Below are 24,487 nucleotides of genomic sequence, written 5' to 3' on the forward strand. Positions count from 1 at the left end.
TCAGTATTATTTACAAATAAAGTATAAAAAAGTTAAACATAAAAAATACTTTTCAGCAGCTTAATTGTTTTCCCCATAACTCTTATGTTTAATTTCTAATTTTCATTACCTCATTTACTTGCAAAGACACTCCTGCTGTTTACCTCCCAGTGTGGTGTCTGGAACATATTTTCAGCAGTTAAGGTAATGTCGATGATTAGGAAACAAGTTCATATAGTTTTGCAAATACAATGCTACGTTCCCTGCTCTCCTTTCTGATGCAGTGTGAAATGCTGCCTCCTACTATGATAAAGTAATAGATCTGACTGCTGTCTCTCACACTAGTGTTTATTTTAGCCATGAAACATGAGCTACCTGACATGGAGTAGCAAGAAATTATAAAAGGAATAGAAAGGAGATATGATAAAATTATAAAGTTGTTTCTTTAATCGAGGAGAGCTAGGGATTTGGAAAATAAAAATATATTGTGTTAATGATGTCTCTAAAGTAGAGGGATTCTTTTACTGATTTTCTGGATATTCTGCCTCAAAAGAAGGAGACCCACATTATCATTCTAATCACAAAACTTTCCACAGAAACTTGAATAATGTAAGTGAAAGCCAGAGTATTGAGAGGAATGGGTTAAAAGAAGACTGTTAAAGGAGGATTGTAAATATACCCAAGTGACCTTTCAGCTGGGAATGTAAAAATTCTGGAAAGTAGTAATGTAGAAAAACATATATATTATGCCTACTCCTGTTTGCCTTCTGAGGGCCTTGAGAACATCTGTGAACAGACAAAAGAGGTGTTTGGTAGACTTGGAGGGAACCTGAGGGACGTGCTTGAGTTCCTTGTCTTGGTCCAGAGCAGATCAAAGTACAGCGAAGATCACAGCGCAATGGCAAACCACTCGTGCAGGTACTCTTGGTAGACCACTGGGAACAGGATGGATCTTGTAGCATGAACCAGCTTGAATGGCATCTGCAGCCACCTGGGTACGTCTGCCCAGGTTCTGCTTTGGGGATCCTCTGGTTAGTGAGGGAATGGGAATAAGTTTACTCTCTGCATTTCAGCCATGGATCTGTGGTTGTTCCTTCTGCCGACTGTGCTGACTCACACACAGTATTATTACCATATTTACAAAACCACTACTGAAGTGCTTGCCAAGACCTCTGGATTTGTTTTCTTGGTTAGTGCTGCTACTTTTTTGGGTAATTCCCTAAGGAAACAAGGCTTACTCAAATGTATAGGCATCTCTCTGTCTCATATTCCCTTCCCTCAGCCCCTTAGTAAGTTTGTAAGTGGTTTGCCCATTTTAGCCACATTCAGACAAGAGAGGGAAATCTCCACTGCTATGTTCAAACCTCTTAAGTTAGTAGTTGCCAGCTCCCAGGTCCATATATGCCCTACAATCTCATCCGCTCCTCTTTTAAGCTAGCAAGGACAGAAGAAATCCATGGTTCAGCCATATTTTTTTTCTGCCAAATAAGTGACCACAGAGTTTATTTTTATTAGTGCTTTTTATTTAGTAATAGGAAAATTCATTCATTGGTGCTTTTCTGCTTTTCAAATCAAGACTTTTACACTCCAGGCTAACGAGAAACACCATTTAAAAAACACTAATATGCTTCATCACATTCCTCTTAGGATTGTTATTCTACAACATCACTTGGAGTGAGTCAGTAATGCTCATGCTATGAAGTTTTTTCTAGAATCCAGTCTGAATACTCAGCAACTTTGGTGTAGACTCCCGGCTGCCTGGGGCGAGCACACCCTTCGCCCCAGCTGGTGATGCCCACCAGATACCACACTTCCTCATGCCTGCATGCCAGTGGCCCTCCCGAATCTCCCTGTGTCACAGGAGAAAAAGAGAGAGCATGCAAGGAAGAGCCCTCATCAGTATTTCTATCTCAAAGAAAGCCTTGAATAAAATCAGCATCATTGAGTGTTAACACCAGCATAACTGCCTAGATTTCAATCACTTTCACTTAATGCATGTAGCAGGTTTTCTGACATTTTTGTAAATTGATTTCTAAATACTTTCTAGTCATTACAAATAATTTCTACTTACCGTGAAGTTTCAAAACTACTAGCTTTTTTTTTTCCTTACTTATCTGCATGCAGTGATTTAAAACCCAATGAAGACTATGTGTGCAAGTAAGAAAAACTGTAAATTCAGAAATGTTTTCTTTAATGGTTTTTTTTTTTTAGTATGCAAATCTCAGTTCTCTGCATGGTTTACCTTGTTTGAGTGACTTTCCCCATCAGGATAAAACACTTCTCTGTTTTCTTTTCCTATTCCTAACCCATCTTTCTGAACATAAGGTTCTTCAGTGTAGCCATTATAAGTTGTTAGCACAATAGCAAGTGTGTTATTTTTATAAAGCAGCATCTCCATCTTCTGGTACACTGTATCAGATAAAGAAAGCCTAATTGGCATAGAGGAAATTTTTATTCCTAATTACTCAATATCAATCATAGTAACATTTTAACATAAAAATATTAACTGTTAAATGTTTACAGTGAAAACTGTATTTGGTAGAGAATTTAATCTTAATAATCAGACTATTTTCTTCTTACATAAGCTAACTCAGAATATTTAACCTGATGGAAGGGCATGAGTTTACACTTGAGAAGAGAATTTGGCTCACTGAACTCACACTGGTGTGACATTTCCAGCTCCAAAACCAAACAGAGCAGTTTGCACAGGTTGTTTTTAGCCTTCTATTGGCCATGCATTTTAACAGCACTGCTAGTACCCTCCCTTCTGGTTTGTACATGGTGGATATTTTAAAATAAGCTTTCATATACTGTATTTCATGTCAAGAAATAAAACACTACATAGGAAATCCGCTTTTACTGGAGAAATGTTTTGAGATGCTATACTTGCTCTCTTTGGATTTCTGATAGTCTGAAGGAACACTGTTTTATTCTGTAAATGGTTGAGCTATCTATATATCCACACTCGGAATTTCCAATCCATGGAATCTATCCCTAAAGATTTCAATGTTGCATAAGAAATATTTTCCACATACTTTAATTTTCAGTGCATTTGACAAGGAAAAGTGACAAACTAATCAACAACTCTATTGATAACCATGCCTTTCAAATAGCAAATAAAAAAATTACAGTATTCAATTATATATTTGAAAAAATAGTTGGAATATATAGCTAAACACTACTCTTTTTCATTACCTTACAAGCATCCCTTCCACCTTCATCGTAGCCAGCACAGATGACTTTGTCACCTATTCTGCGCTTCCGGTACCTTGCCTGGCATTCCTCTGTTGACATGAGGGGAATGGGAGCCTTCTGGAGAATATCTTGTACTCGACCTATGTAAAAGGCAATATGAGCAGAGAAAAGTTAAAATTAAACTTCCCCATACACTGATATTACGAAGTGGGAGGTCACTGCTTCTAGAGTGTTGATAGATGACACCAATTGTTCTTTCTTTTTGTTACAAGAAATGTGAACTGTCTTCTAATTTGAATGTTTTTATAATGCCATTTTCTTTCTTATGACTGGACAAGCTTCAAAACTTCCTTATGATTTGCAATGAATTCTTCATATGTGTATGGCTCTCAGGACACTTGCCCTTGGAGCATTGCCATTAGTATTGCTTTTAGTAACTACTTTTTCCTAGTAAAGTGTTGCAATAACTTTGGAATCTCCCAGTTGCCAAATCTATGCTCCTCTATGCCCTAGCACTTTACAGGATGGAGAAACTTGCACATCGAATAAATAAGATTATTTGAGAGCCGCTTTTTCTTGGAAATTACCAGAAGAAATTTGTCTATAAAAAATCTGCCTAAATTTGTTAGATTTCATATTGAACTCTAACCTCCAAATATGCAGCTGTATAAAGGAAAAGAAACTCTTTAAATAGGTATACATCCATATAAACATGTGAAGATGATACATATAAAAATATAAATAAGTAGATAAATATAAAACCATACTTTGATAATTAGAAGGTTTTTTTGGCCTACCTTCACATAAAATCAGAGGAGTACAAGTCTCATTCACTATCAAAACACAAGTAATTGGCATTTTTTATAATTAATCTTGAGAATAATAAAAGCAACACACTTCAGTCTCTGATTTTTGAAGTCGTATGAATACAATCACATTTTAAAAAATCATGGGCTATGTGCAGACTGTGATTCAAAACAGTTCAATGATAAGTTTGCTGTCCTTTTTCAGCTAGGAAAAGGAGTGTGCATTCCAGACATATATTGGATTTTACTGAGAGATTGAGCTAGAATATAAGAAAAAGTATTTGAGAGCTGTACAGGATATATTCAACGTTGAATTCTCACATATTCCAAATTATTGAATCGAACAATTTATAAAATTAATTCTTGTGTCAGAGCGTGGACTTATTTAATGATAATTTCTTATGTCTCATTTATGTTTTGTGGTGTCTTAATAGAAATAGATTCTAATTAAGAATTATATTACAGTGCTGTTTTCTAATTAAGAGTTATATTACAATGTTGGCTAGAAGCAAGAATGGTACCTACAAACAGAGCAGAATTTTATTTTTTTATAAAAGGGGGGTTGGTGTTTTTTTAAACACATGAATTTCACAAATACAAGAACTTGCTGTTTAAAAATATTTTTCTGTACCTTTTTCTTTTCTGTAACCCCATCCAGTTACCCAACAGTCAGTATAAAATATGTTAGTGTCCTCTTTTGATGGCAGGCAAATAGGTAGTTGAAGATCTAAAATACAATTAAAAGTATTAGTTTGACCAGCAGAGACAACCACAACAAGGCAAATAATGACGCCTGATGACAGACTTCATGTTATGCTTTGTCCCTTACACTATATATCATTCCCAACACATAAAAATAAGCCACCCATTTTCTTTTCAAAGCCAACATAACGAGCCCCTCCTCAAACCCCTATAATTGCATATTGAAGGAAGTCAGCCCAGGTGTCATGCACTGCAATGCCAGCCCTGTGACATCCTGCACATTTTCAGAATTCCTCTGCAATACACTACATACCAGTAAAATTCATAGGCTTAGCAAGTTTCATTAAGGCAATGTCATATCCCGTCTGTGCATATTTATACTGAGGGTGAACAATAATCTCTTCCACTCTGAAGAAAGGTGTATCCTCATTTATTTCTGATTGTTTTAAAATACCAGCATAAACACGCCAAATGTTGGGATTCGCAAGACTGAGGGAAAAAGACAAACAGTCAGCCTGTGGCTAAAAACTGTAAAGCAAGCCCTGGAGTAGTTAATGTGATTCTTTCAATTCTTTCCAACACAATTTTTCTAGTAATGAAAATAGGGTTGGTAACAGAAATTCAAGTAGCCTACTCTGACACTTATTAGTTGAGAAAATGACACTAGCCATGTAAATATAGATTACAAAGTATAATACCACAGACATATATGAAAGGTTTCAGCTAATCTTTATTATTCTAACTTTATTTTGAGTAAGTGTAAGGGATATCTCATTGTGGCATTCTACCTACCATTAAGGCAATCTAGAAGTTTTGGTACACACAATGAAAAAGATTCAAAAAGTGTCTTAAATAAACTCCAACATTTTTGAAGATTTTATATATGAATTCAAAAATATTAATTGGGCTTTAAGAATTCCAATTGAAAAAGTATATTTTTATTGTTATTTTGCAAGTATATATTCTCCTTTTGCCTTTTATAATAATGGTAACTTGTACACTGGATAGTAGGTAAAGGATATTTTTATATAGGGTTCTTTAAAAGTTTAACCACTTTTTAAAATTTGCCATTGGAGGCAAAATAATGGTAGTACTATTCCATGAGAAAACAGTAATGGGAAACATACTACACTGGGTCAGTAAAAATGCCTTGATTTGGACCATGATGCTGGGTCAACATTCTCTTCTTTGAAGGCTTTTATCTGTTACCTGTTCTTCTTCTCCCATCAGACTGCATTGAAGACTTCCATTTCATTTTGTAAATGGCAGGATAACCTATTTTACAGGCACTGACAATCTAACATGGGAAATGGATCAACTACATGACAATTAAATCAGCCCTTTGCAATGTAAACAATTTCATGACCCAGATCTGATGGTAATTTGATTAACAATACAGACTATATGCATCAGTTTATGCAAATTATTGAAGTCTTAGGTACTGACTGCTTTAAATCTGAAAATCTCCATTGAAAATGGGGTATGAATTCACTGGTTTATAAAATTTGGGGGATTGAAAACTGTTGAAAGAAACTAAGACAATTGTGTTCTTGATGTTTCACGTAATGCTGAGGTGCCAGCGGCAGCCTAACTGGACTTAAAGATTTATGGTGTGTCCTGGTCAAGAAGGTTACATTGCTGAGAACCCTACTGCTAAAACTATCAGATTAGTGGTACAGAAAAATCTCTGAGATAACTTATTTGAAATTTATGAAATGCAATAACCCAGCTACAGACTTTTCTTGATAGCTTATATGTTATTACAGTAAGAAAAAGCTTGTATCTCATTAGAGTGTCTAAGGTTCTGTAAATAGCTGTTGTCTGCTTTATAATTTCATCTTCTAGATTCATTAAAATAATTTAGCATCAGCAGTACAATACTATGTTACAAAGGGACAAAGTATGAAGTTCCAGCTACTTTAAGAAGATGAATAGTCTACCTGAAAAGTTCACCTCTCGGTTACATTAAAACCATTTGTTTTACTCTAATTATCATTGTTATTATCCTGAAAGGTAGATCTCAATTTATCTCACATGCTAGGTTAAATCTTTGGGTTTATCTGTATGTTTACATTTAGGTCTCACCTCGTGACACAGTGAGCAGCTGTGAGAATCCACCGGTTGCTGATGATAGAGCCCCCGCACAGGTGTCTCTGACGAGACAACTTCACATGCAAGCTGACCTGCCATGGCCATTCCCCAGGGGAAGAGTCTGTTCCTCCAACGATCCGAATAGTTCTTGCAGAATGCTGCATACACACTACAGAAATAATTCCAAACTGATCTTGGAGATAACTTGCACTCACCAAAATAAAATGAAGATGAGACTACTGCTGATCACTGAAAAACGACCATCCATTGAGAAGAAGGTGATACATTCTAATTCCTTTATGATTTACAATCATGAAGACTATTTAAACCAAATTCACAGTGCTACTGCTGGTGTTCACAATGTACAGACCTGCCTGACTTCACTTTTTCAGAACACTTTAACTTCTCAAGGTGACCCACTGGGACAGTGCAACCAATTCAGTGAAACCACTTTAAAAAACAAAAATTGTTTGGCCCCCTATACTGAAATCAGTGAAGCACTGGCTTTCTTGCATGAAAGAAGCTTTACTTACCAGTACTGGCTTTTTTTTTACATAATCTCAGTGAGTATCCAGAGATCCTTCCTGGCCCATGCACTATTTTCACCGGAGATCCATTTGAGGACATTCTTAGGTGACACTCACACTTTCTGTCAATGAATTGATGCTAAGATTTAGTTTGTACTTTTTTAATGAAGAACTCTTCCATTACCCGCTCACCACATCTGCAGAATGACTATGTCAGCAATCTTTCAACATTTTAAAAATTTTATCTCACCTTTCCTCATTGCATGAATCTTGGAGGGGAAAGTACGTAAAAAATTGGCAGCGGATCACGTCTGTGCAAACTTGCTGACAGGCTCTGTGTCCTTTAGTATAAGTGACATTAAGTTCATCTCCCAAAAAATCCATATGCGTGTAAGTGCGAGAATTGCAGGCTGTAAGAATGAGTGCAGTCCAAGCATCAGAACATTAATAATTTAATTCAAAATTAGTATTTTTATTGTCATTTATAGTTTACCAGGAAAAGATCTTCTGCAGTTTAGGAGACCAAAGCCTGATACAGCATTTTCTCGTGATATAAGTGCCTCTGGTATCCCGCTTGTTGATGTCTTCAGAAGGCAAAGATTTCTAAAATGAAATATTTTTTACAATAACTAAATCTGTTATCACATCCTAAAAATAATTATTTAAATACTGGTAAGAGAAGTTTCTTTCTTAAACATGTCGTTTTCTCACAAGTCTCAATCTGTAAAAGTATTTCACACAAAAATGCATTCACTAAGTTCCCGAGTTCATACTTGATTGAGGTAGGTTTTGTAGTACTGCGAAATGGCAAATAACTGTGCTACTGAAGGTTGTACAGTATTTATACATTTGTAGAAAAGGTGAGTTTAGGTGATGCATTCCATCTCAGCTTTGCTTCTCACTGGAACTCCTTTGAAACTTTATTCGTCTGGTTTGTGTACAAAAGAAGGAAGACATATAGAAATATTTCTAAACTTCACTGGAAAATCTTTTCAGGTAAATAAGTTTATCCTGCTTGGAAACCATTATGGCTCTTTTGACAATGTCATAAAATTTGGCTTTAAGTCATTAAAGCAGTTGGGAGGTTCACTGTATTTTTGATGACCTTTTGAGATTAGGACCAGATATGCAACCGCAATTGTCTTGGAAAACCCTTACTGCATTGGAAAACTGATGATATGCCCTCAGGAAACTATAGATTTATGAAAAAAAAAAAAAAAAAAACAAAACAACCAAACCACCAAGCTTTACTGAAAACAGCCTTTTAACATAAAATTCCTCAATTTTCAGAAATCAGTGTTTTAAAAAAAACCTTTCTTTTTAAAAAATAACTTTTTAAAAATCTATATAGATAATTATATTTGATTGTCATATTCACCTTTGGGATTCTATTTCCCATTTCCTGGTAAAGAATGTAAAGAACAAGCACTTTGGAAAATACGTGCAAATAGTTTGGCAGACAGAAATATCAGGAGTGAAAAAACTTGTAATATTAGTTCCTGAAAACTCTTGATCATCAAAAATGTCCATTTGACAATCTGTATAAAACAAGAACAAAATATAAAAGATCCAAAGACTTTGTTATGTCATCAGAATATTGAGATTTACCAATTATTCATTTCTATCTTTATTCCCATTTTCCTTCCATGATTGATAAGCTGGAAAGACAACACAACATTCTAACCCAAAAGTGTTTCTCAAGAACATTTTTGAAAATGTAAACTCATGGAGAGCGCTACTGAGCAGGGATAAGGTTCATACAGAGGAAAAGAGAAATTATGTGTTACAATACAGATTTGCTAATCTAATAGGGAAAGCTTTAAATTAATTTTAAATAGCTATATCTAATGGGATCATGGGAAAACTAGAGGAAAAATAATAGGATAGTCTTCTTAATACTTTAGCTTTTTTAGTAGGCAGAATAAGTAGGACTTCTGTATATTCTGCTCTCTGACATGACCAAAATAGCACAACAGAAGCTTGGCAGGATAATTCACACAACCAGACTACGGATATAGAAGTTACAAGGAAGTACTAGCATGTTTAGAAAGTAATTGATGAGTTGCCTTCTCCAGAGATATACTTCCAGTCCTAGTTAGAATCCTAATGCAAGAACAAAAAGAGAAAAAAAGGAAGCAGCAGAACAGAGGATGCTTCTTGAACCTATTAAGTTGTAAAGATGGTAAAAATAGCAAAATTATCCAAAAGACAGGACTTGGTGGCAGCAGAGAACTTCAGCTGTTGAGAAAGTACAGCTTGAGAAAGTACTCTACTGGGTTTGTTATAGATATACATACTGGAACATCTTATCAGAAAATTTAAAAAAAGGGAGAGGTAGAGCTTAATGTGACTCCTGTTAACTTCATGAGGTCTTCAAAAACATAAGTATGAAGGGTCAACAATACTGGGCAGTAATTACAGAATAAGAACAGGAAGAAAATAAAATCAGCAGTCTAGAAAATAAGTCAAGAGAATTAATAGTTTCTAAAGAAAATTATATTTAAAGTTTTGGGAAGCTAACCCATGATCTAAAGGATCACGTTCAGTGATCATTTGTTCAATATGAAATGACCTCAAGGAAGGTACCTTGCAAAGGGCAGAAATACAGAAATATAATAGTATGTGTGCATAAGGACAAAGTCACAAAGGCAAAGGCACAAAATGAAAGGCCACACAGGAAGGAATAAACTAAATAAAGTCAGAAAAAAGCTAGAACAAATATTCAAATAAACCCATTTCAGATATTTACAAAACAATAAGGCAGAAGATGGTGCTGAGTTTTTACGACTACATTTGACAAATCTCTCTCTGGACAGGTATAACTGATCTGTCTTAGATTAGGACAGTTGACCTCCTTAGATGACCTCTTGATCCAATGGCACTGTCTAGGCTTCTATGACTACACAGTTTATTTCTTCTCTCTCTCTGCTCTTGCCTCACTCAAAAGACACAGAGAGTAAGGAAAGACATGCAGGAACAAGATTGAATTTCACATGCTGTCATAGTTTAACCCCAGAGAGCAATCAAGCCCCACACAGCTACTCACTCACTCCCACACCAGTAAGATGAGGAGGGGAGAACTGGAAGGATTAAAGCTAGAATAATAGAGAAAAGCCACACTGGGTGCCAAAAAGAACTGTGGTGGGTTGACCTGGGCTGGATGCCAGGTGCCCACCAACTTGCTCTATCACTCCCCCTTCCCAGCTGAACAGGGGAGAGAAAATAAGATGGAAAATGACTCCTAGGTTTAGACAAGGTGATTTACTAAAGCAGAAGGAAAAGTTTGAGTGTGCATAAGCAAAGAGAAAAAATCCCAGTAATTTTATTCTCTTCTTCCCACCAGTAAACGATGTTCAGCCACTTCCCAGGAAACAGGGCTTCAGCACATGTAGCAGTTGCTCAGAAAGGCAAACATTGTAAATAACAGATGTCCCTCCCTTCCTCCTCCTTTTCTTAGCTTTTGTATCTGAGCTCACATCATATGGTATGAAATATCTGTTTGGCTAATTTGGGTCAGCTGGCCTGGTTGTGTCCTCTCCCATGATCTCGTCTACCCCCAGCCCCTTGATAGGGGGGGAATGTTGCGAGACAGCGCTGATGCTGTGCCAGCCTTGCCCAGCAGTATCCAAAACACTGGTGTGTTATCAACACCTTTCTAGCTACCAGTGCAAAGTACAGCACCGTGAGGGTTGCTATGGGAAAACAAACTCCATCTCAGCCTGACACAATACACACTCTTTCAGAAATACAGATTATTTGCAATGGATCATTACAACCATGTAATCACTGTCATAAACCATAAATGTCTTTGATGAAATCTCAAATAGCTTTTGATTTATTTTTTTTTACTAAAATCCTATTGTTTGCATATATACTACAGTCCTCCGATTCTTCTCAAAGTTTGTGCGCAGGACCCTCCTGAGTACTGTGATTTTTCTTCTAATCAAGAATGCATGTTTTTCTACCACATCTTAAAGCAAGAGTTTGGCAAACATAAAAAATATTGCCTCTACTCTATACCATATACCTAGAGAGGGAATAGCTACCCTGTTTTCTTCTCTTCACAAAACTTTTTCTTCCTTCTTTTATTCTTTACAATTAATTTTTCATGAACTGCCTTAATTGTTAAGATCTGAACAAAAATGATTTTTTTCAATACTTCCAAAGATTATTCCTACAGTAGGATTAGCAGAGTCTGAAGAAAATGTATTGATATAGAACAAAAATATGTTGATACAGTCTCTACAAAATGTGATTTACATGGGAAAACTAGATTATCTGTAAGGTAAAGAAGGTATAATACACACTGTTTGATTTTAGACTTTTGCCTGAGTAATGATTGCAGGAACAAGCACAGACTTTGTGTTTTCATACAAATCACCCACAAAATGCAGAATATATCCCTTCATATTAACCAGCTGTATTAGAAAGCTGAAGGTCTTCATTAAAAATTTTCAAGTGCATACAGAGTATAGAAACAGAATTTAGAAAGCTTTACATTCCTTTCTGATTTTTGACTTTGATATCCATGATACAAAAATAACATAAAATTTCATCAAGCTAATCTTATGAAAGAATTCTTTGGATCTTTAAAGCACACAACTGTTTCTGTAAGAAGAATGACAGCATGGAAAAATTAAAGAGAGATGAACCTCCTTTGTGTCTTATAAACTACATTTGTAAGAATAAGATTATATCAGAATTATTCTATATAATGAAATGTTTATACATGTCAGTGATAGACTGCATTTCATCATCCATAACCCTTAAAACTAAACAGAATCAGAGATTTTAAATGGTTACCTAATTCAGAAAGCTGGCATGGCTTCAAAGAGAATCCAGACACAACCTCATCAAGCACCTTTATGTTGGTTGGAGTTCCTACACTGGTATGTTTCAAGAAGCATTTTTTACTGAATGACAAAGAATAAAGAAAGTGGTAAGAAAATAATTCCTATCATGGTGCACGGTCCAACTTCCAGAACAGGCTTCAAATGATGAACTGAGCTAGCTAAACAATGTTTAACTTGCAAATTTGAGAAGATTAAAAGCTCAAAAATAGGCTTGATAAAAGTTAAATAATTCCTGTGGCTGCTCTGATGATGCTGTTTTCAGAACAATAAGCACAGCAGGATTTAACAGAGCAATAATGTTGCACACATACCAATATAATTTGCATTTAAGTACCTCCAGAGGATTTTAATTTTTTTCAGTGCTATAATAATCAAGTTCGTCTTTCTCACCAATGAATAAATGAAAGCTAACTGACTACAGATATTTTCCTACCTGTAAGTGTGAATAAACATTGCAAGGAGTAATAAATTGAATATCCTCGAGTAATTCTTGCACCATAGACTGTTCTACTAAAGATTTACATAGATTTACTCTACTGAAGCACAGTGCTATCCAAGGAAATGGATCCAACCTGTATTTACCAAAACTTTGCATCGTGAAATGTTTCAGAGGCATATGTAAAAAAATGGCAATGCTTGTCATTGGTACATCTTTTTTGACACTCTTGATAGCTGTCAGCCGTAGCAATATCATAAATATTCCCTTCCATATCCAGTCCTACATGGACATCTGGGCTGCAAGCTGTGAAGAAAGAGAGACCAAGTTCTGAAAACGTACTTCTATTCTTTACCCCATCCCATACCCCAAATTGCCCAAAAGATAGTTTGTATGACAGCCCTCACAATCCACATCATACATCCCACACTCACTTCAGTTACATCACACTTCATACACACTTCTAGTACTAAATCAGAAACAGGTTTAGTGTAGTATCACATGGCAAACTGTCAGATTTTGACAGTGCCTCTGCCTACATGACAGAGAGGCTCTAACCACTGTGGCTGACTGAGAGCATAATGATATTCAGCAAAGCAAGAACTCAAGATTAATACTAAAACATACTTTCCCAGTTCCAAATTCACAGATCAGTCTAAATGGCAAATCCTGTCCTCATAAACAACAGACATCTTCCATTTGAGTCAGAATATTTAATTTACACTTCAAAGGGGGAGAAATGGGACTTTGGGGAGTTTGAAATGCAGGTCATTGAGTTCTCTTCAAAGAACATGAGTCAGCCAAAGATTGGAGCCATTTTTAAATATCTATGGAAAGATTTTCATTTTAATGACACTAGTCTGATTCTAGAGTAACTACAGTGATATTAATTAGTCTAAATAGCATAAAGAATAACATCCACTGAAATCTCTTCTTTTGCGTCAAAGCTACTCAGAAATGTAAACATGACAGGATATTGGCAGGAAAGGGCTTTTAAAAGACCTTACTGCTCTGAAAGGCAAGTGACAAGCTAAAGCAAGCACAACTTATTTTATAATAGCTGCAATGGAGAACTCTCATAAAAACCCATTTAGTAGGTTCATCTCACATGAGGAGGTTCATCTCACATAAAAACCCATGGTATAGCACTGAGGTTCTATACCAACAAAACTAAAGAACTAACCTGACATCCATAAGACACTATTTGTCCTCCAAGACAGGAAGTGAATATTCTTCCTTATTCTCTTTTTCTAAAGTACCATGCTATGCTTAAAGTTGATCTCCTTTTGATGACATCATTATTACAGTGCAAGTTTAAAGCATATCTAAAACAACACATTTAATAGGCTTTAAATAACTCACAAGTATGGCATGCTGAAATCAAGACTTCATGTAGAGCACACACACGCTAAAAGATGCAGCTGCTAATAATATATTACAGAGAATCACAAAGGTATTAATATGACATTGTGACAATGCACTTCTGCTTTGCTGGGCATCTGCAGCTCAGAGTTATAAAACACACATGCCATATGAGCAGCTTTCAGGAGTGGAACTGTAGTAGTAAAATAACCTTTAGAACTGGAGTCAGCAGCTAAAGCCTGCATTCCCCAGCAGCTAAAGCCTGCATTCCCATCTGTTTCTAGCAAATGAAACAGTGACAGCAGGAGCATGATTTCCCTGTCACCTCATCTGGGGAGCCTTAGTAGTGGATAATTGGGCCTGAAGGCTAAAACCAGGGGAGTTTTTGTCACTTGTGTTTGAAAGCAATCTGGTAAAGAACATACAAATCCCTGCTTGGTTACTTCCCTGATTCTACTACTCTTTACAAAATGGTAATTTTTTTAACAGCTGCCACCCAATACACAGCATAAAATACATGCATGTGAATTAACCACATCTTACCAGTAATTTGGATGTTACACTGTTTTAAGGAATGTCCAGAGATAGCTCCTTCCATTTCCACTTTTGGCAGCATTTCTGTATCACTGTCTTTTAAATAGCAGGAGAACCTGTGTTTTAAAATGCAGCAATTCATGGCTTTTGCAGTACAACACAGACTTGCATAATTGTTTCTCAGGTGAAATGCAGGCTCTTCAATATTCCTCAACATTTAAATGTTGACATGTATAATTAGAAGAAAAATAGGGTAGAGACACATGCTTTCTGGAGGACAGGAATGCACTAGGCATAGAGAGGAAGGACAACCTCATTCTCTCAGGTTAACGAAGTTCTTAATTGTGAGAAAAATATGCTAAATAGAGAGGGTGGGGAATGGTAGAGGGGACCACTGGAGATGTGAAATTACTCACATTGTCTCTGAACAATAAATACATGGCACAAAGGAAGGAGTGCAGAGTCACTTCTGTTTCTTTGAAAGGGCCGGTATGTGAGTGCAAAAAACTGGGCATTGTCAAATCCAACCTTCTGAATTCAAGCAATTAGCCTGAGTTTTAGAGATACATGACAGGGTGTTCCATGGCAACCCTGTACCTTTCCCTGCGTGCCTGTGTTCTGTCAAAATGTTACCAAGTTTCTAAATTATCACAGGAGGCCAGCAAAATAGACATGTACATGGACATCCTACCTTTTTTCGGGATCTTTAGTCCATGTTGCTGGCAAATAGGTGAAGAACAGACAGGTAGGATGGTAAGTACACACTACTTGGCAGTAATTGGCACTCGGTGTAAAAAACGTAGTGAGGTCTCCTCCTTGGAAGTATGTATTTTCATAGATCTGAATCACACATTCTGATGCAGAATAACAAAATGTGTCAGTTATTAAAGACGGGAGCACACAGTTCAGCAGGAGAGGGTGAAGCCACTGCTCCTCTTTGCCATGGACCTTCCTTTTAAGACAATCTTTTGGCAGTAAAAGTGGGTAAGGGGCATGATAGCACAGTTTCTCTGAGAGTCTCATCTTTTCTCTCCAGCAGAAATAAAACTATCTGGGGTGTCTCCCCCCATTCCCTGCCTCATACCCAATGTTGGAGCAGGGCAGCTTGAGCCAAGGCAGAAACCCAAGCAGCAGGATAGGCCACAAGGCATACCTGCATGGCAGATAGGGAAGGTACCATCTCATGGCAGATCTCAGGAGCAGCAGAAGCCTCTTCTGAGAGAGACCACCATTAGAAGGAAAACTACCAGGAGGAAGTGGAGAGACCAAAAAGATTTACGAATTTTTATGTAAAGACAGTCCTGTTTTGTCTAGGGATGCTCTGAGGGCCAAGTCCCAGGCAATGACACTGCACACAGCCTCAGTGACTCAGAGCATTTCTTAAACCTTCTGTTCCCTCACATTTCACCTTGAACCCCCCAACCTGCTTTACAGTGAAGAAAATACCGTTTCAGGAGTAGCATCTCAGAATGGTCCAGAATAAAAATGAGCTCAACTACGACCATGTATCTGCAGGAATACTGAACTCTGAATGACATACTGAACTCTCTGATGACAACCACTCACACTGCAGAGCCATGCAACAAAGGTGCCTACGCAGCAACCTGCTCCCATCTTTCCAAATGAAGGCACTTGTAAGATCTCCATTTTAAAACACACAAGAGAGCTGTCTTTGCACAGGAGACCACTCTCTTCTTGAATTTGCCCTTCAAAAGAAGTAGCAAACCAGCAAATACACCAATTTTTATTCCTGTATCTACAAAAGTGTTTTTTCTCGGCTGAAAGAGAAAATAATTTAATTTTACAGACTGGGAGGAAAACTCAACTGAAAACATTTTATCTACTGGATATCTACTGGATATCTACTAGACATATGTGCTAGATATGCTAATATTTTTCAAAGTTTAAATTCTTATTGATAAAAATTTGTACTTTATAAATATCCATATTTTTCTGGTATATATACTTCCAAGATATTTCTCTAAAAATTGGTAATTATTGTTCTCAGTAGAGTTTCTTTGCCCAACTTTGTCATTAACAGAAAAACATTTTCTACTCTTAGAATACTCTAAGTGAATTCTATTTGCTATATCAGATATTTTGGATCTTATTTATCTTCTTCAAGTATAATAAACAAAAATTTTATTTATGCTGTAAAACTATGCACCGTGCCAGTAAAGTACCACCTATGTAAAACTATGCCAGTTCTGAACACCTAATTTAATAAAATTGTTTTCTAGCTCTCAGGAATTTTCCAAGATTTTAGTTTTGCTGAGATTTAAAGTCAGGAAAAATATTTTCTTAAATAATACTACATTTATCAAACAGATATTGCTAAAAAGCTCTTATCTAATTGTTGTCTGAGAAATAAAGGGTAATACATTACTGAACTTAAACTTGTGTTAGCCCTCAGTTATAATTTATCAGAAAAAGGAATTTCAGAGAAATGCAACACAACTTTTGTAGTTTAACTTTTGCTAACTGATCAAAGTAAATCATTAACACAGACTGGAAAACATGTGCCATTATCAATTTTCCAGTGTGCTAAGAGAATTTTAAAAACCATTTACAATAACACAACTGGTTTTGGAGTTATTCACCTTTATTGCAGTAGTCTTTCAAGCACAATGGTACATAGGTGTTACACAGATACTTTTTACATGAGTAATTTCACACAAAGGCAATGTGTGAGTAAGACTGAAGGTTGGTGGGGTTTGCTTATTTAAAAAAATTAAAAAGGATATTAGTTCTGAAGCTCAGCTGGTGCCTCACAGTCAGGGTGCCCATCAGTCCTGCCTCCTACCTGAGGGCAGCATCTGGGGAAAGGTCTGAGGCTCCTCTGCAGGCAGGAAGAGGCAGATAGCAATAGCTCAGCCAGCACTGCCAGACTGAGCCTACAGCAGCCAGCACACGTTGCTGCAGCGGGGGTGGCAGGACAGTATCAGTAAAGCCCCATTAGAAAGTTCCACGTCAGATAACAGGGAGCAAGTTATCCAAACTTAACAAGGCACAACCCAGCAGAATCAAAACAGCTCTCTCAGGAGCAGACTGCAGTTACCATCTCTCCACCTACAAGAGTTGTGTTACTCCATGTGTCAGTCTCAGAAATTATATATTCACTTACCACTGTAAACAGAAGCAAGTAAGAAAATGAAATTAAAGGTCCAATAAATCCAAATCATCCTAAAAACCACAAAATTATTATTTAGGATGTGTTACATAAAGGGTGTACAACTAGTTTTATAAGGCACTGCAAAGCATAACACTGATGTACAATTGTACTGTTTCACCATTAATTCAATATTATCTTTGAAATTTACAAATTACAGCTGTGATCTACAGTTGGGGTATATCTAAAGTAGCATGGAAGAGTAACAAAAGTTATTCCTTCACTTATGCTTGTAAAAAGCAATAAAGCTTATAAGCACTTCAAGAATTTCTGCTTAACAGCAGAATATTTATTCTTGTTTAGACTGGGAGCAATATTATATTGAAATGATATTACTAACCCTGTCTCTCCTGATAGTTTAGTAGATACTGTTATCCCCATAGCACACAAATGACTCACACTCACTTCTTCTGGTATATGCTATATGAATTCTAAACCTTTTTTTTTTTCACATGCAGCAACTTAAGCTATGAAATAATCAAATAAATTAACCGCACAACACAAGCCATAAATATTTCAACATACACTGTCTTGTTGCTATGAAAACCTTTCACTGAATACCAGTTTCAATAACAACTACATACCTGAACATACAGTAGGTCTGGATGCATCAGTAAGGTTTATGCTCTACTAAAAAAAAAAAAAAAAAAAAAAAGTCCACACTTTGTGTTAAATATTACTGTGCCTGCAATGCTAACTTATCTCTAATATTTACTTTGAACGGGTACTCTTTCTGTTGATAGTTACTGACCTTAGGACCCATTTTCAGAACATCTGTCATCCACACTGCTCTGAAATAAATGTCCAGATTTTACACCAGCTGAGCATCTGCCTCTTTCATAGCATTTTAAATAAAAGGCAAATCCCTGGTTCAGAAGAGCCAGAGTGTCTGCTGCTAGCACAGGAACCTACATAAACAAGGAACCAGATCTGTCTCAAGAGCAAATATCAATATAGGATCATCACCTATATTTTCTTATTATTACATCATTTTCTTGAGGTATTCCCACGACAAACAGAAACAAATATATACTTCAACTCTGTATTCTGTGCTCTTAACATCATTTCAAGTTCTTATTTCTCCTTTTCAATACTCCACAGAAATTATCCTGTCTACATCTTCCAAGTAGTTTTACTGTGGGCCTTTCCAAACTACTGTTTTTGTTGCTAGATTCAACAAAGATGTCTTCAGAGTGTCAGAAAGCAGAAAAAACACAAACCTGTTTGCAGATATATGAAATGTAAATATAACAAGAAGTCAAACTTAATTTCTAGTTTATCTGAATCACTCTTTTTGATTCTACTATTCTTTTTAACACGTTAAAAGCCTAATAAATTTCAAAGGAAAAAAAGTCTTTCAAATCTAAAAAAAAAAAAAAAAAAGTTTTGTTTCACAGGGAAGCTGCCTAAGGAATGACTCTTCCTTTCTCCTCACTCTTTTTTGGCTTTTCTTTTAAACCGAATCTGCAAAAGACAGATATATATACTCAACTCGAAAAGTATCAAGATCAAAACATTCCACCCAACTATGACCCTTTTGAGCATCATGATGATTCAAATTAACTTCTCTGTGATTTAAGGGCCAGCAAGGTCTCCAACACCTCCTTACAGAGGAAGAACTGTCTCAAATAAAGTCTTCATACTCTCCCATGTATCAATTTGCTTTGCCCTGACAAGCTTGCAGGAGAGGACTCAAATGTTTTCAGTGCTTTCATTTTTATGTGCTCTATTCTAAGCGTGCAACAATGAGAGTGCTAGAAGTCTTTACTGAAAAATATATCGATAGTTCAGTCCTGTGACATGAAGTGTTTTGAGACTAAGATGTCTGTACAGCTCTGACCTTTAACTCAGAAAAGCAGATTTTTATATTGGTCACAGGTTGTATGGGTATCATGGGAACACAGCTCTGGAAAAGTACACCACATCATTGCCAGGTAACACCATTGAAGCCTTCCCGTATAAACACAAATATGCAACTTAGTCTCTCTTTTCTCATCCAAAAAAATAATGATAGTTTTTCACATCCCTGGAAAAATTTTCACCTTTACTTCCAAATTACAGGGTTTTCATTACCATGAAAGTAATCACAAAACCTACCACTTATTTGAATATTTATAAACAAAACAAGCTGAACTTACAACTTTCTGTGTTGCTCAACCTGTATTAAAGTTCAATTAATTGAACTAGTGCTCAATTAAAAGTAATTATTTTGTCTTTGTGTGTGTATGTGTGCATGCATTTCACTTGGTGACACAAAAGGATTAGAACTTTTCTCCAGGGACTTAATTTCTTGACTTTTTATTTCTCATCTGGGCTTTCCAGGTCAGATATTGGACAGTTATTCCAGTTCATTACTATCTTATTAAAACACAAGCAAACAAAGAAAAGCCCCCAAAAATTCCAACCCCACACTTTTGGAAAAACAAAGTATACAGTTCTAATAAATAGAAAAAACAGAGCAGATTGATGTAAATTTTACCATGATCATGTGTGTCATCTTGCAATATGTAGTAATACCCACATTCATCAGAAGCTTTTGAAATCTTTCATTTCTATAATCCATTATCTCTATTTTAGAAATTTGTCTCATGACAAGGAATCTTTTGGTAATGGCTGTTTGTTTCAGAAGCAAACTAATGGGGAAAAAAAATTAAAAAACACTTTCTTAAAGCAGTAGTTCTCAAATTTAGATATAATCCTCTTTCCAAAAGCATACCTCATTTCAAGTATATCTGTATGGGCATAAGTTGGATTCGATGGTGAAGCTCAGAAACAGGGCAGCAGTGAAATTCAAAGAGAATCATAATGAGCACACTCACTTTGGAAACTAAATTAATTTTCTTTCACTGGCCCTGCTATCCTACTGTCTGGGATGAGACAACACCTGCTGGTCGTGATGAGGAACAAGAGAAACATCTCAGATGAAAAGAGGGAAGGAAGGCTCTGGTATGGAGGAAACAACACAAGTTCTCATTTTGATGTGGCTTTGTGGACACCCTTCCACCTGAATGAGGATGCTATAGTAACTTTCTGAACCTGAATGCTCCAGTAGGAAAAAAAAAAAAAAAAACACAAAACCCAACAAATATTCTGAAAGTATTGCATGGCTATCATTACATATATGACAAAGGACAGAGTGAAATACCAAATGCTGCTAAAACAGCTCTAAAAATTAAATCCTGATATTTTTGTCTTACAATCAGCAATCTAGAGCCTTTTCATCTGAGTCAGGATGACATTAGCCTGGAGAAGAGCAGGCTCAGGGGAGACCTCATCATTCTCTACAATTACCTGAGAGGAGGTTGTAGCCAGGTGGGGGTTGGTCTCTTCTCCCAGGCAGCTCTCAGTAAGACAAGAGGGCATGGTCTCAAGCTCTTCCAGGGAAGGTTTAGGTTAGATGTTAGGAAGAAATTCTTTACAGAGAGGGTAATCAGGCATTGGAATGGGCTGCCCAGAGAGGTGGTAGATTCTCTGTCCCTGAAGGTATTTAAGAAGAGACTGGATGTGGCACTTAGTGCCATAGTCTTGTAACTGTGGTGGTAGTGGATCAAGGGTTGGACTTGATGATCTCAGAGGTCCTTTCCAACCCAGTTGATTCTATGATTCTATGATTATCTGAGGGAAGAATCCATTGTCCCACTAGGCCAGAATCTTGTTTGATTTGATACCACCTCAAATGCCTGAAAAAAGATTGATATAATAATTTACTGATTTGTGGAAAGTGCTGCATTGCATATCGTATTGAAATAAAAGCAGTTTAGTAGTTCTATATCCTGCAATTACATGTCAACAATAGTCTTCCTGGAAATACAGCCTAGAAACAACTGCACATCAGACATTAAATAAGAAATCAATGCAGACCAAATTCAGGATCATAGGAAAAACAGAAGACAATTGCAAAAATATTAAACAACAAAGAGCTACTGAGTTTGTTATTTCAGAGGCATTATTTGATTTTTTTTTCCTTATAATCAGCTTTACCTTTTTTTTTTTATACATGGAGAATCACACAACTGCCCAGGCCTTGCTTCTTGCAGCTAAAGCACCTGATGCTGGCTATTGTTAGAGAAGACAGAATGTTTTAATATACTGAAGGGTTCTAGTGCCTTGACCAGGCCCTGTAAATTGTCAGACAGTAACTCTTAAGCAAGTTATATGTGTCCCTGAACTACTAGCATGGAGTTAGATCATTTGGGCATACAGTCTTTTGCTAGCTGACTGCCTTCCTTTGCTCAAAATAATTTGCATTTTCAAGGAACACTTTACAACACTCCACAAGTTATACTCCAGGTACTGACTAGAAAAGTCCATTTGTTGAGCAAAAGATGGAGTTAGCAAAGTACTCTCAGTTTCAGAAGAATCTCAGGTGTATGTATTTTTTTGGTTTAGAAAGTGATTTAATTTAATTTTTAATCCATGCAAAGCATGAAGGTCGCCTTCTCAATATGACCTGACTATAAACTGAGGTAGTGCTATACTGGGAGATTTGTCAGGAAGTGGCACCATTACTGCTTTTAGGAAGAAAACTGGGGTATAATTCTCCAAAGGCTCTTTGAGTCTTTTAGCTGGTGGAAGAGGAGGAGATAACATATTAGATCACACATGGCAAAATGATATGTTTGCAGCAGTGTACTAAAATCTGCATATGAGGTTTTGGCTTTTACAGCATGAGGATTAAATTCAGGGAGGCAGGTGGATATCTTGCAAGTACCATTAGTCCACCTCTTGCATGAGTCCAAATATGCAGCCTTTGGATGCCAGAAAGCAGTTTGTGTCAAGGTAGCTGGAAACTTAGTGCCTCTGAGGTACCTGCAGGAGCTCTCAAGCAGAACCTCCCAAGATGTTACACGGGGTTTATTGTCAGTGCTCTTCATGACAGCTGTAAACCACTAATCAGAAACACTCACATGCTCCGTTTCTGCTATCCCAGTAGAAAGTTCAGTACCTTCAGTATTTTTTTCCTCAGTATTTATTTCCTTAGCAGCCTCAGACTGCTTTAAAACCAAATTTCACAACAGAAGATGAGAGGTCACTGCCATTTCAGAGCAGCTTAGAACACAAAGATTACAGGATTAAATCAGTGCTTATCTTGGCAAAGATACTATGTGCATCACTAAATAGGGATTTTCCACTTTGGCAACTCTGAGCCAGTATTTGAGCCCATGCACTTTTAATAATGAGTTTCTCATTATAGTTTATCTAGTTTTTGTCTCGATTATTTTCTTGTTCACATCAGAGATCATAAAGAAATTATAATTTCCTTGAGATTTCATTATATGAGAAGGGTATGGTACAAAAACAAGGTGCAAGAAAAATACTGGTCAGAATAGACAGAAGTAAAAAAAAATTATCTTATGGAAAGAATTGTTATAATTTGGTCTGTTTTACAAACTATTTCTACAAAATAGATCCCACAGGGCAAAAGGAAGTAATATTAGTTTTCACTTGTCTTGAAAGTCTTCAACTTAAGGACATAGTTTAGGAAAACATGAGGTACCTCTCTAGGTTTGTATACATATGTATATATATGTGAGATGTAAGCGTTATGTAAAAACAGTATGGAATAAGGGGTGGAGAGTGTGATGGTTTTAGTCTAGGCCTTCCTGGTAAACAGCTCATAACCAAGGAAGTGGCCATGTACCCAGCATTCCATACGATTTTTAAATAAACCAGGGTACGTACCCGAAAGCATGAAATAATTCCTTAACTTAGAGTCTCTCTGGAAAACACGTGTCATTTGCACTCTGTGTATTAACATATGAAGGTAGTCTCAAAACTTATCTCATTACAAAGAAAACAACATTTACACTCAGACCTGGAAATTTAAGTTCTTGTTATTATATAGAAATGAAACTTATTTGAAAAACAAGGCTGAAGAATGTAGTCATATTACCATTGCTACATGACTTTTTTTTCTTAAAGGCAAAATAAAGGTAACAATTACAACAAACTCTTTGTCAAGGTCTGTGATTTCATTTATGTAAACTCAGCAGTTAAATACTTTCTTTTTATAAGATCCCCAGAAAGTGGTAAAACCTAGGTTCATCAGAATATAAAGAATTTGGCAGGTTCAAGGAAACCTCTAATTTACTTGGAAAACAGAAAATATTTCCTCTTTATTATGATGTTCTACAAAGCACAGGAGTATCCCAGATGCTAAACCAAGAAATATTGTTAAAAGGGCACATGAAAACAGATGAAAGAATCTGTAAAGGTCAACAAAACCAGTCAGGACAGATTACTCCATTGTTACTTTGTAACACCTTAGTCATTAGACTGGACCGATCCATATTAGCTGTATCAGCTCTGACCTCCAGCTTCTCATCCAGGCTCCCCTCTGCAGGGTGTCCACAGCCCCAGAACAACCTAAAAGCAACAGCACAACAATAAGCCTCTCTGCCAGCCACAGGGAAAGAGCAACAGCTGCATCAGCAGCTAAAGACAGAAGTGTGGCTGTCGGCAGGCTCCCTTCTTTGTACAGCACCAGGCACCATGCTGGAGTAACACACACCAGCCAAAAGAAGTTCCAAGGCACAAGTAAAGGGCAGACCAGCTAGAGACCTGAGCTTGGCCTAGCACTAGCTTTTTCAGAGCTTGCAAAAATCATGGGGAGTGTCTTATCCAGCTGTGTGGCCTATAACAGATTTTGGCCTGTTCTGAAGGTACAAACTCAGAAACTTTTCACAGGCACTTCATTCCATTACCGTGATTCGTCTTTAACTTCAATTAGCAAAAAAACTCTGTGTGTTGCCTTCCGGAGCTGTGAGAGAGTGGAGAAAATTATTACTTCCTCAAAACAACTAAAAGGGGGTGTGGAAGGACTGCAAGGGGGA

At 36.7% G+C, this 24,487-nt stretch overlaps 1 protein-coding gene across 13 annotated transcripts; it reads right to left on the minus strand.

Annotated features, from left to right (window-relative positions):
- Positions 1–1,484: 1,484 nt before the first annotated feature.
- LOC114067778 (coagulation factor XI-like) lies at positions 1,485–18,542 on the minus strand. Of its 13 annotated transcripts, none has more exons than XM_027903438.1 (15): positions 18,239–18,491; positions 17,610–17,668; positions 15,177–15,204; positions 14,495–14,601; positions 12,736–12,895; positions 12,104–12,213; positions 8,679–8,838; positions 7,794–7,903; positions 7,551–7,710; positions 7,307–7,422; positions 6,768–6,942; positions 4,996–5,171; positions 4,612–4,707; positions 3,175–3,314; positions 1,485–1,829 (listed from the first exon to the last, which is right to left on the minus strand). In XM_027903438.1, the coding sequence occupies exons 1-15, from the start codon at positions 18,244–18,246 to the stop codon at positions 1,674–1,676; spliced, it is 1,761 nt and encodes a 586-aa protein (XP_027759239.1). In that variant the 5' UTR covers positions 18,247–18,491; the 3' UTR covers positions 1,485–1,673. The 13 variants fall into 13 exon arrangements, 9 of the variants coding, with proteins under 9 accessions (XP_027759239.1, XP_027759238.1, XP_027759240.1 ...); XM_027903437.1 differs by having other exon boundaries at positions 15,177–15,339; positions 18,239–18,488; XR_003573466.1 differs by lacking the exon at positions 1,485–1,829 and adding an exon at positions 3,972–4,139 and having other exon boundaries at positions 3,218–3,314; positions 15,177–15,339; positions 18,239–18,513.
- Between the last annotated feature and the right edge of the window lie 5,945 nt (positions 18,543–24,487).

This window comes from Empidonax traillii, unplaced genomic scaffold (assembly GCF_003031625.1).
Source record: "Empidonax traillii isolate 1590-97213 ecotype Southwest subspecies unplaced genomic scaffold, ASM303162v1 scaffold960:size377693, whole genome shotgun sequence".
NCBI classification, from domain to species: Eukaryota; Metazoa; Chordata; class Aves; order Passeriformes; family Tyrannidae; genus Empidonax; species Empidonax traillii.

Bases quoted from the DNA above. Each gene is read 5' to 3' on its own strand.
- LOC114067778 (XM_027903437.1), bottom strand. The intron at 12,214-12,735 runs GTAAATACAGGT...TTTGTCATTCAG, and splicing joins TTTCACGATGCAAAGTTTTG to TAAAAAATGCTTCTTGAAAC. The intron at 8,839-12,103 runs GTAACCATTTAA...TGTTTTATACAG, and splicing joins ATGCCAGCTTTCTGAATTAG to ATTGTCAAATGGACATTTTT.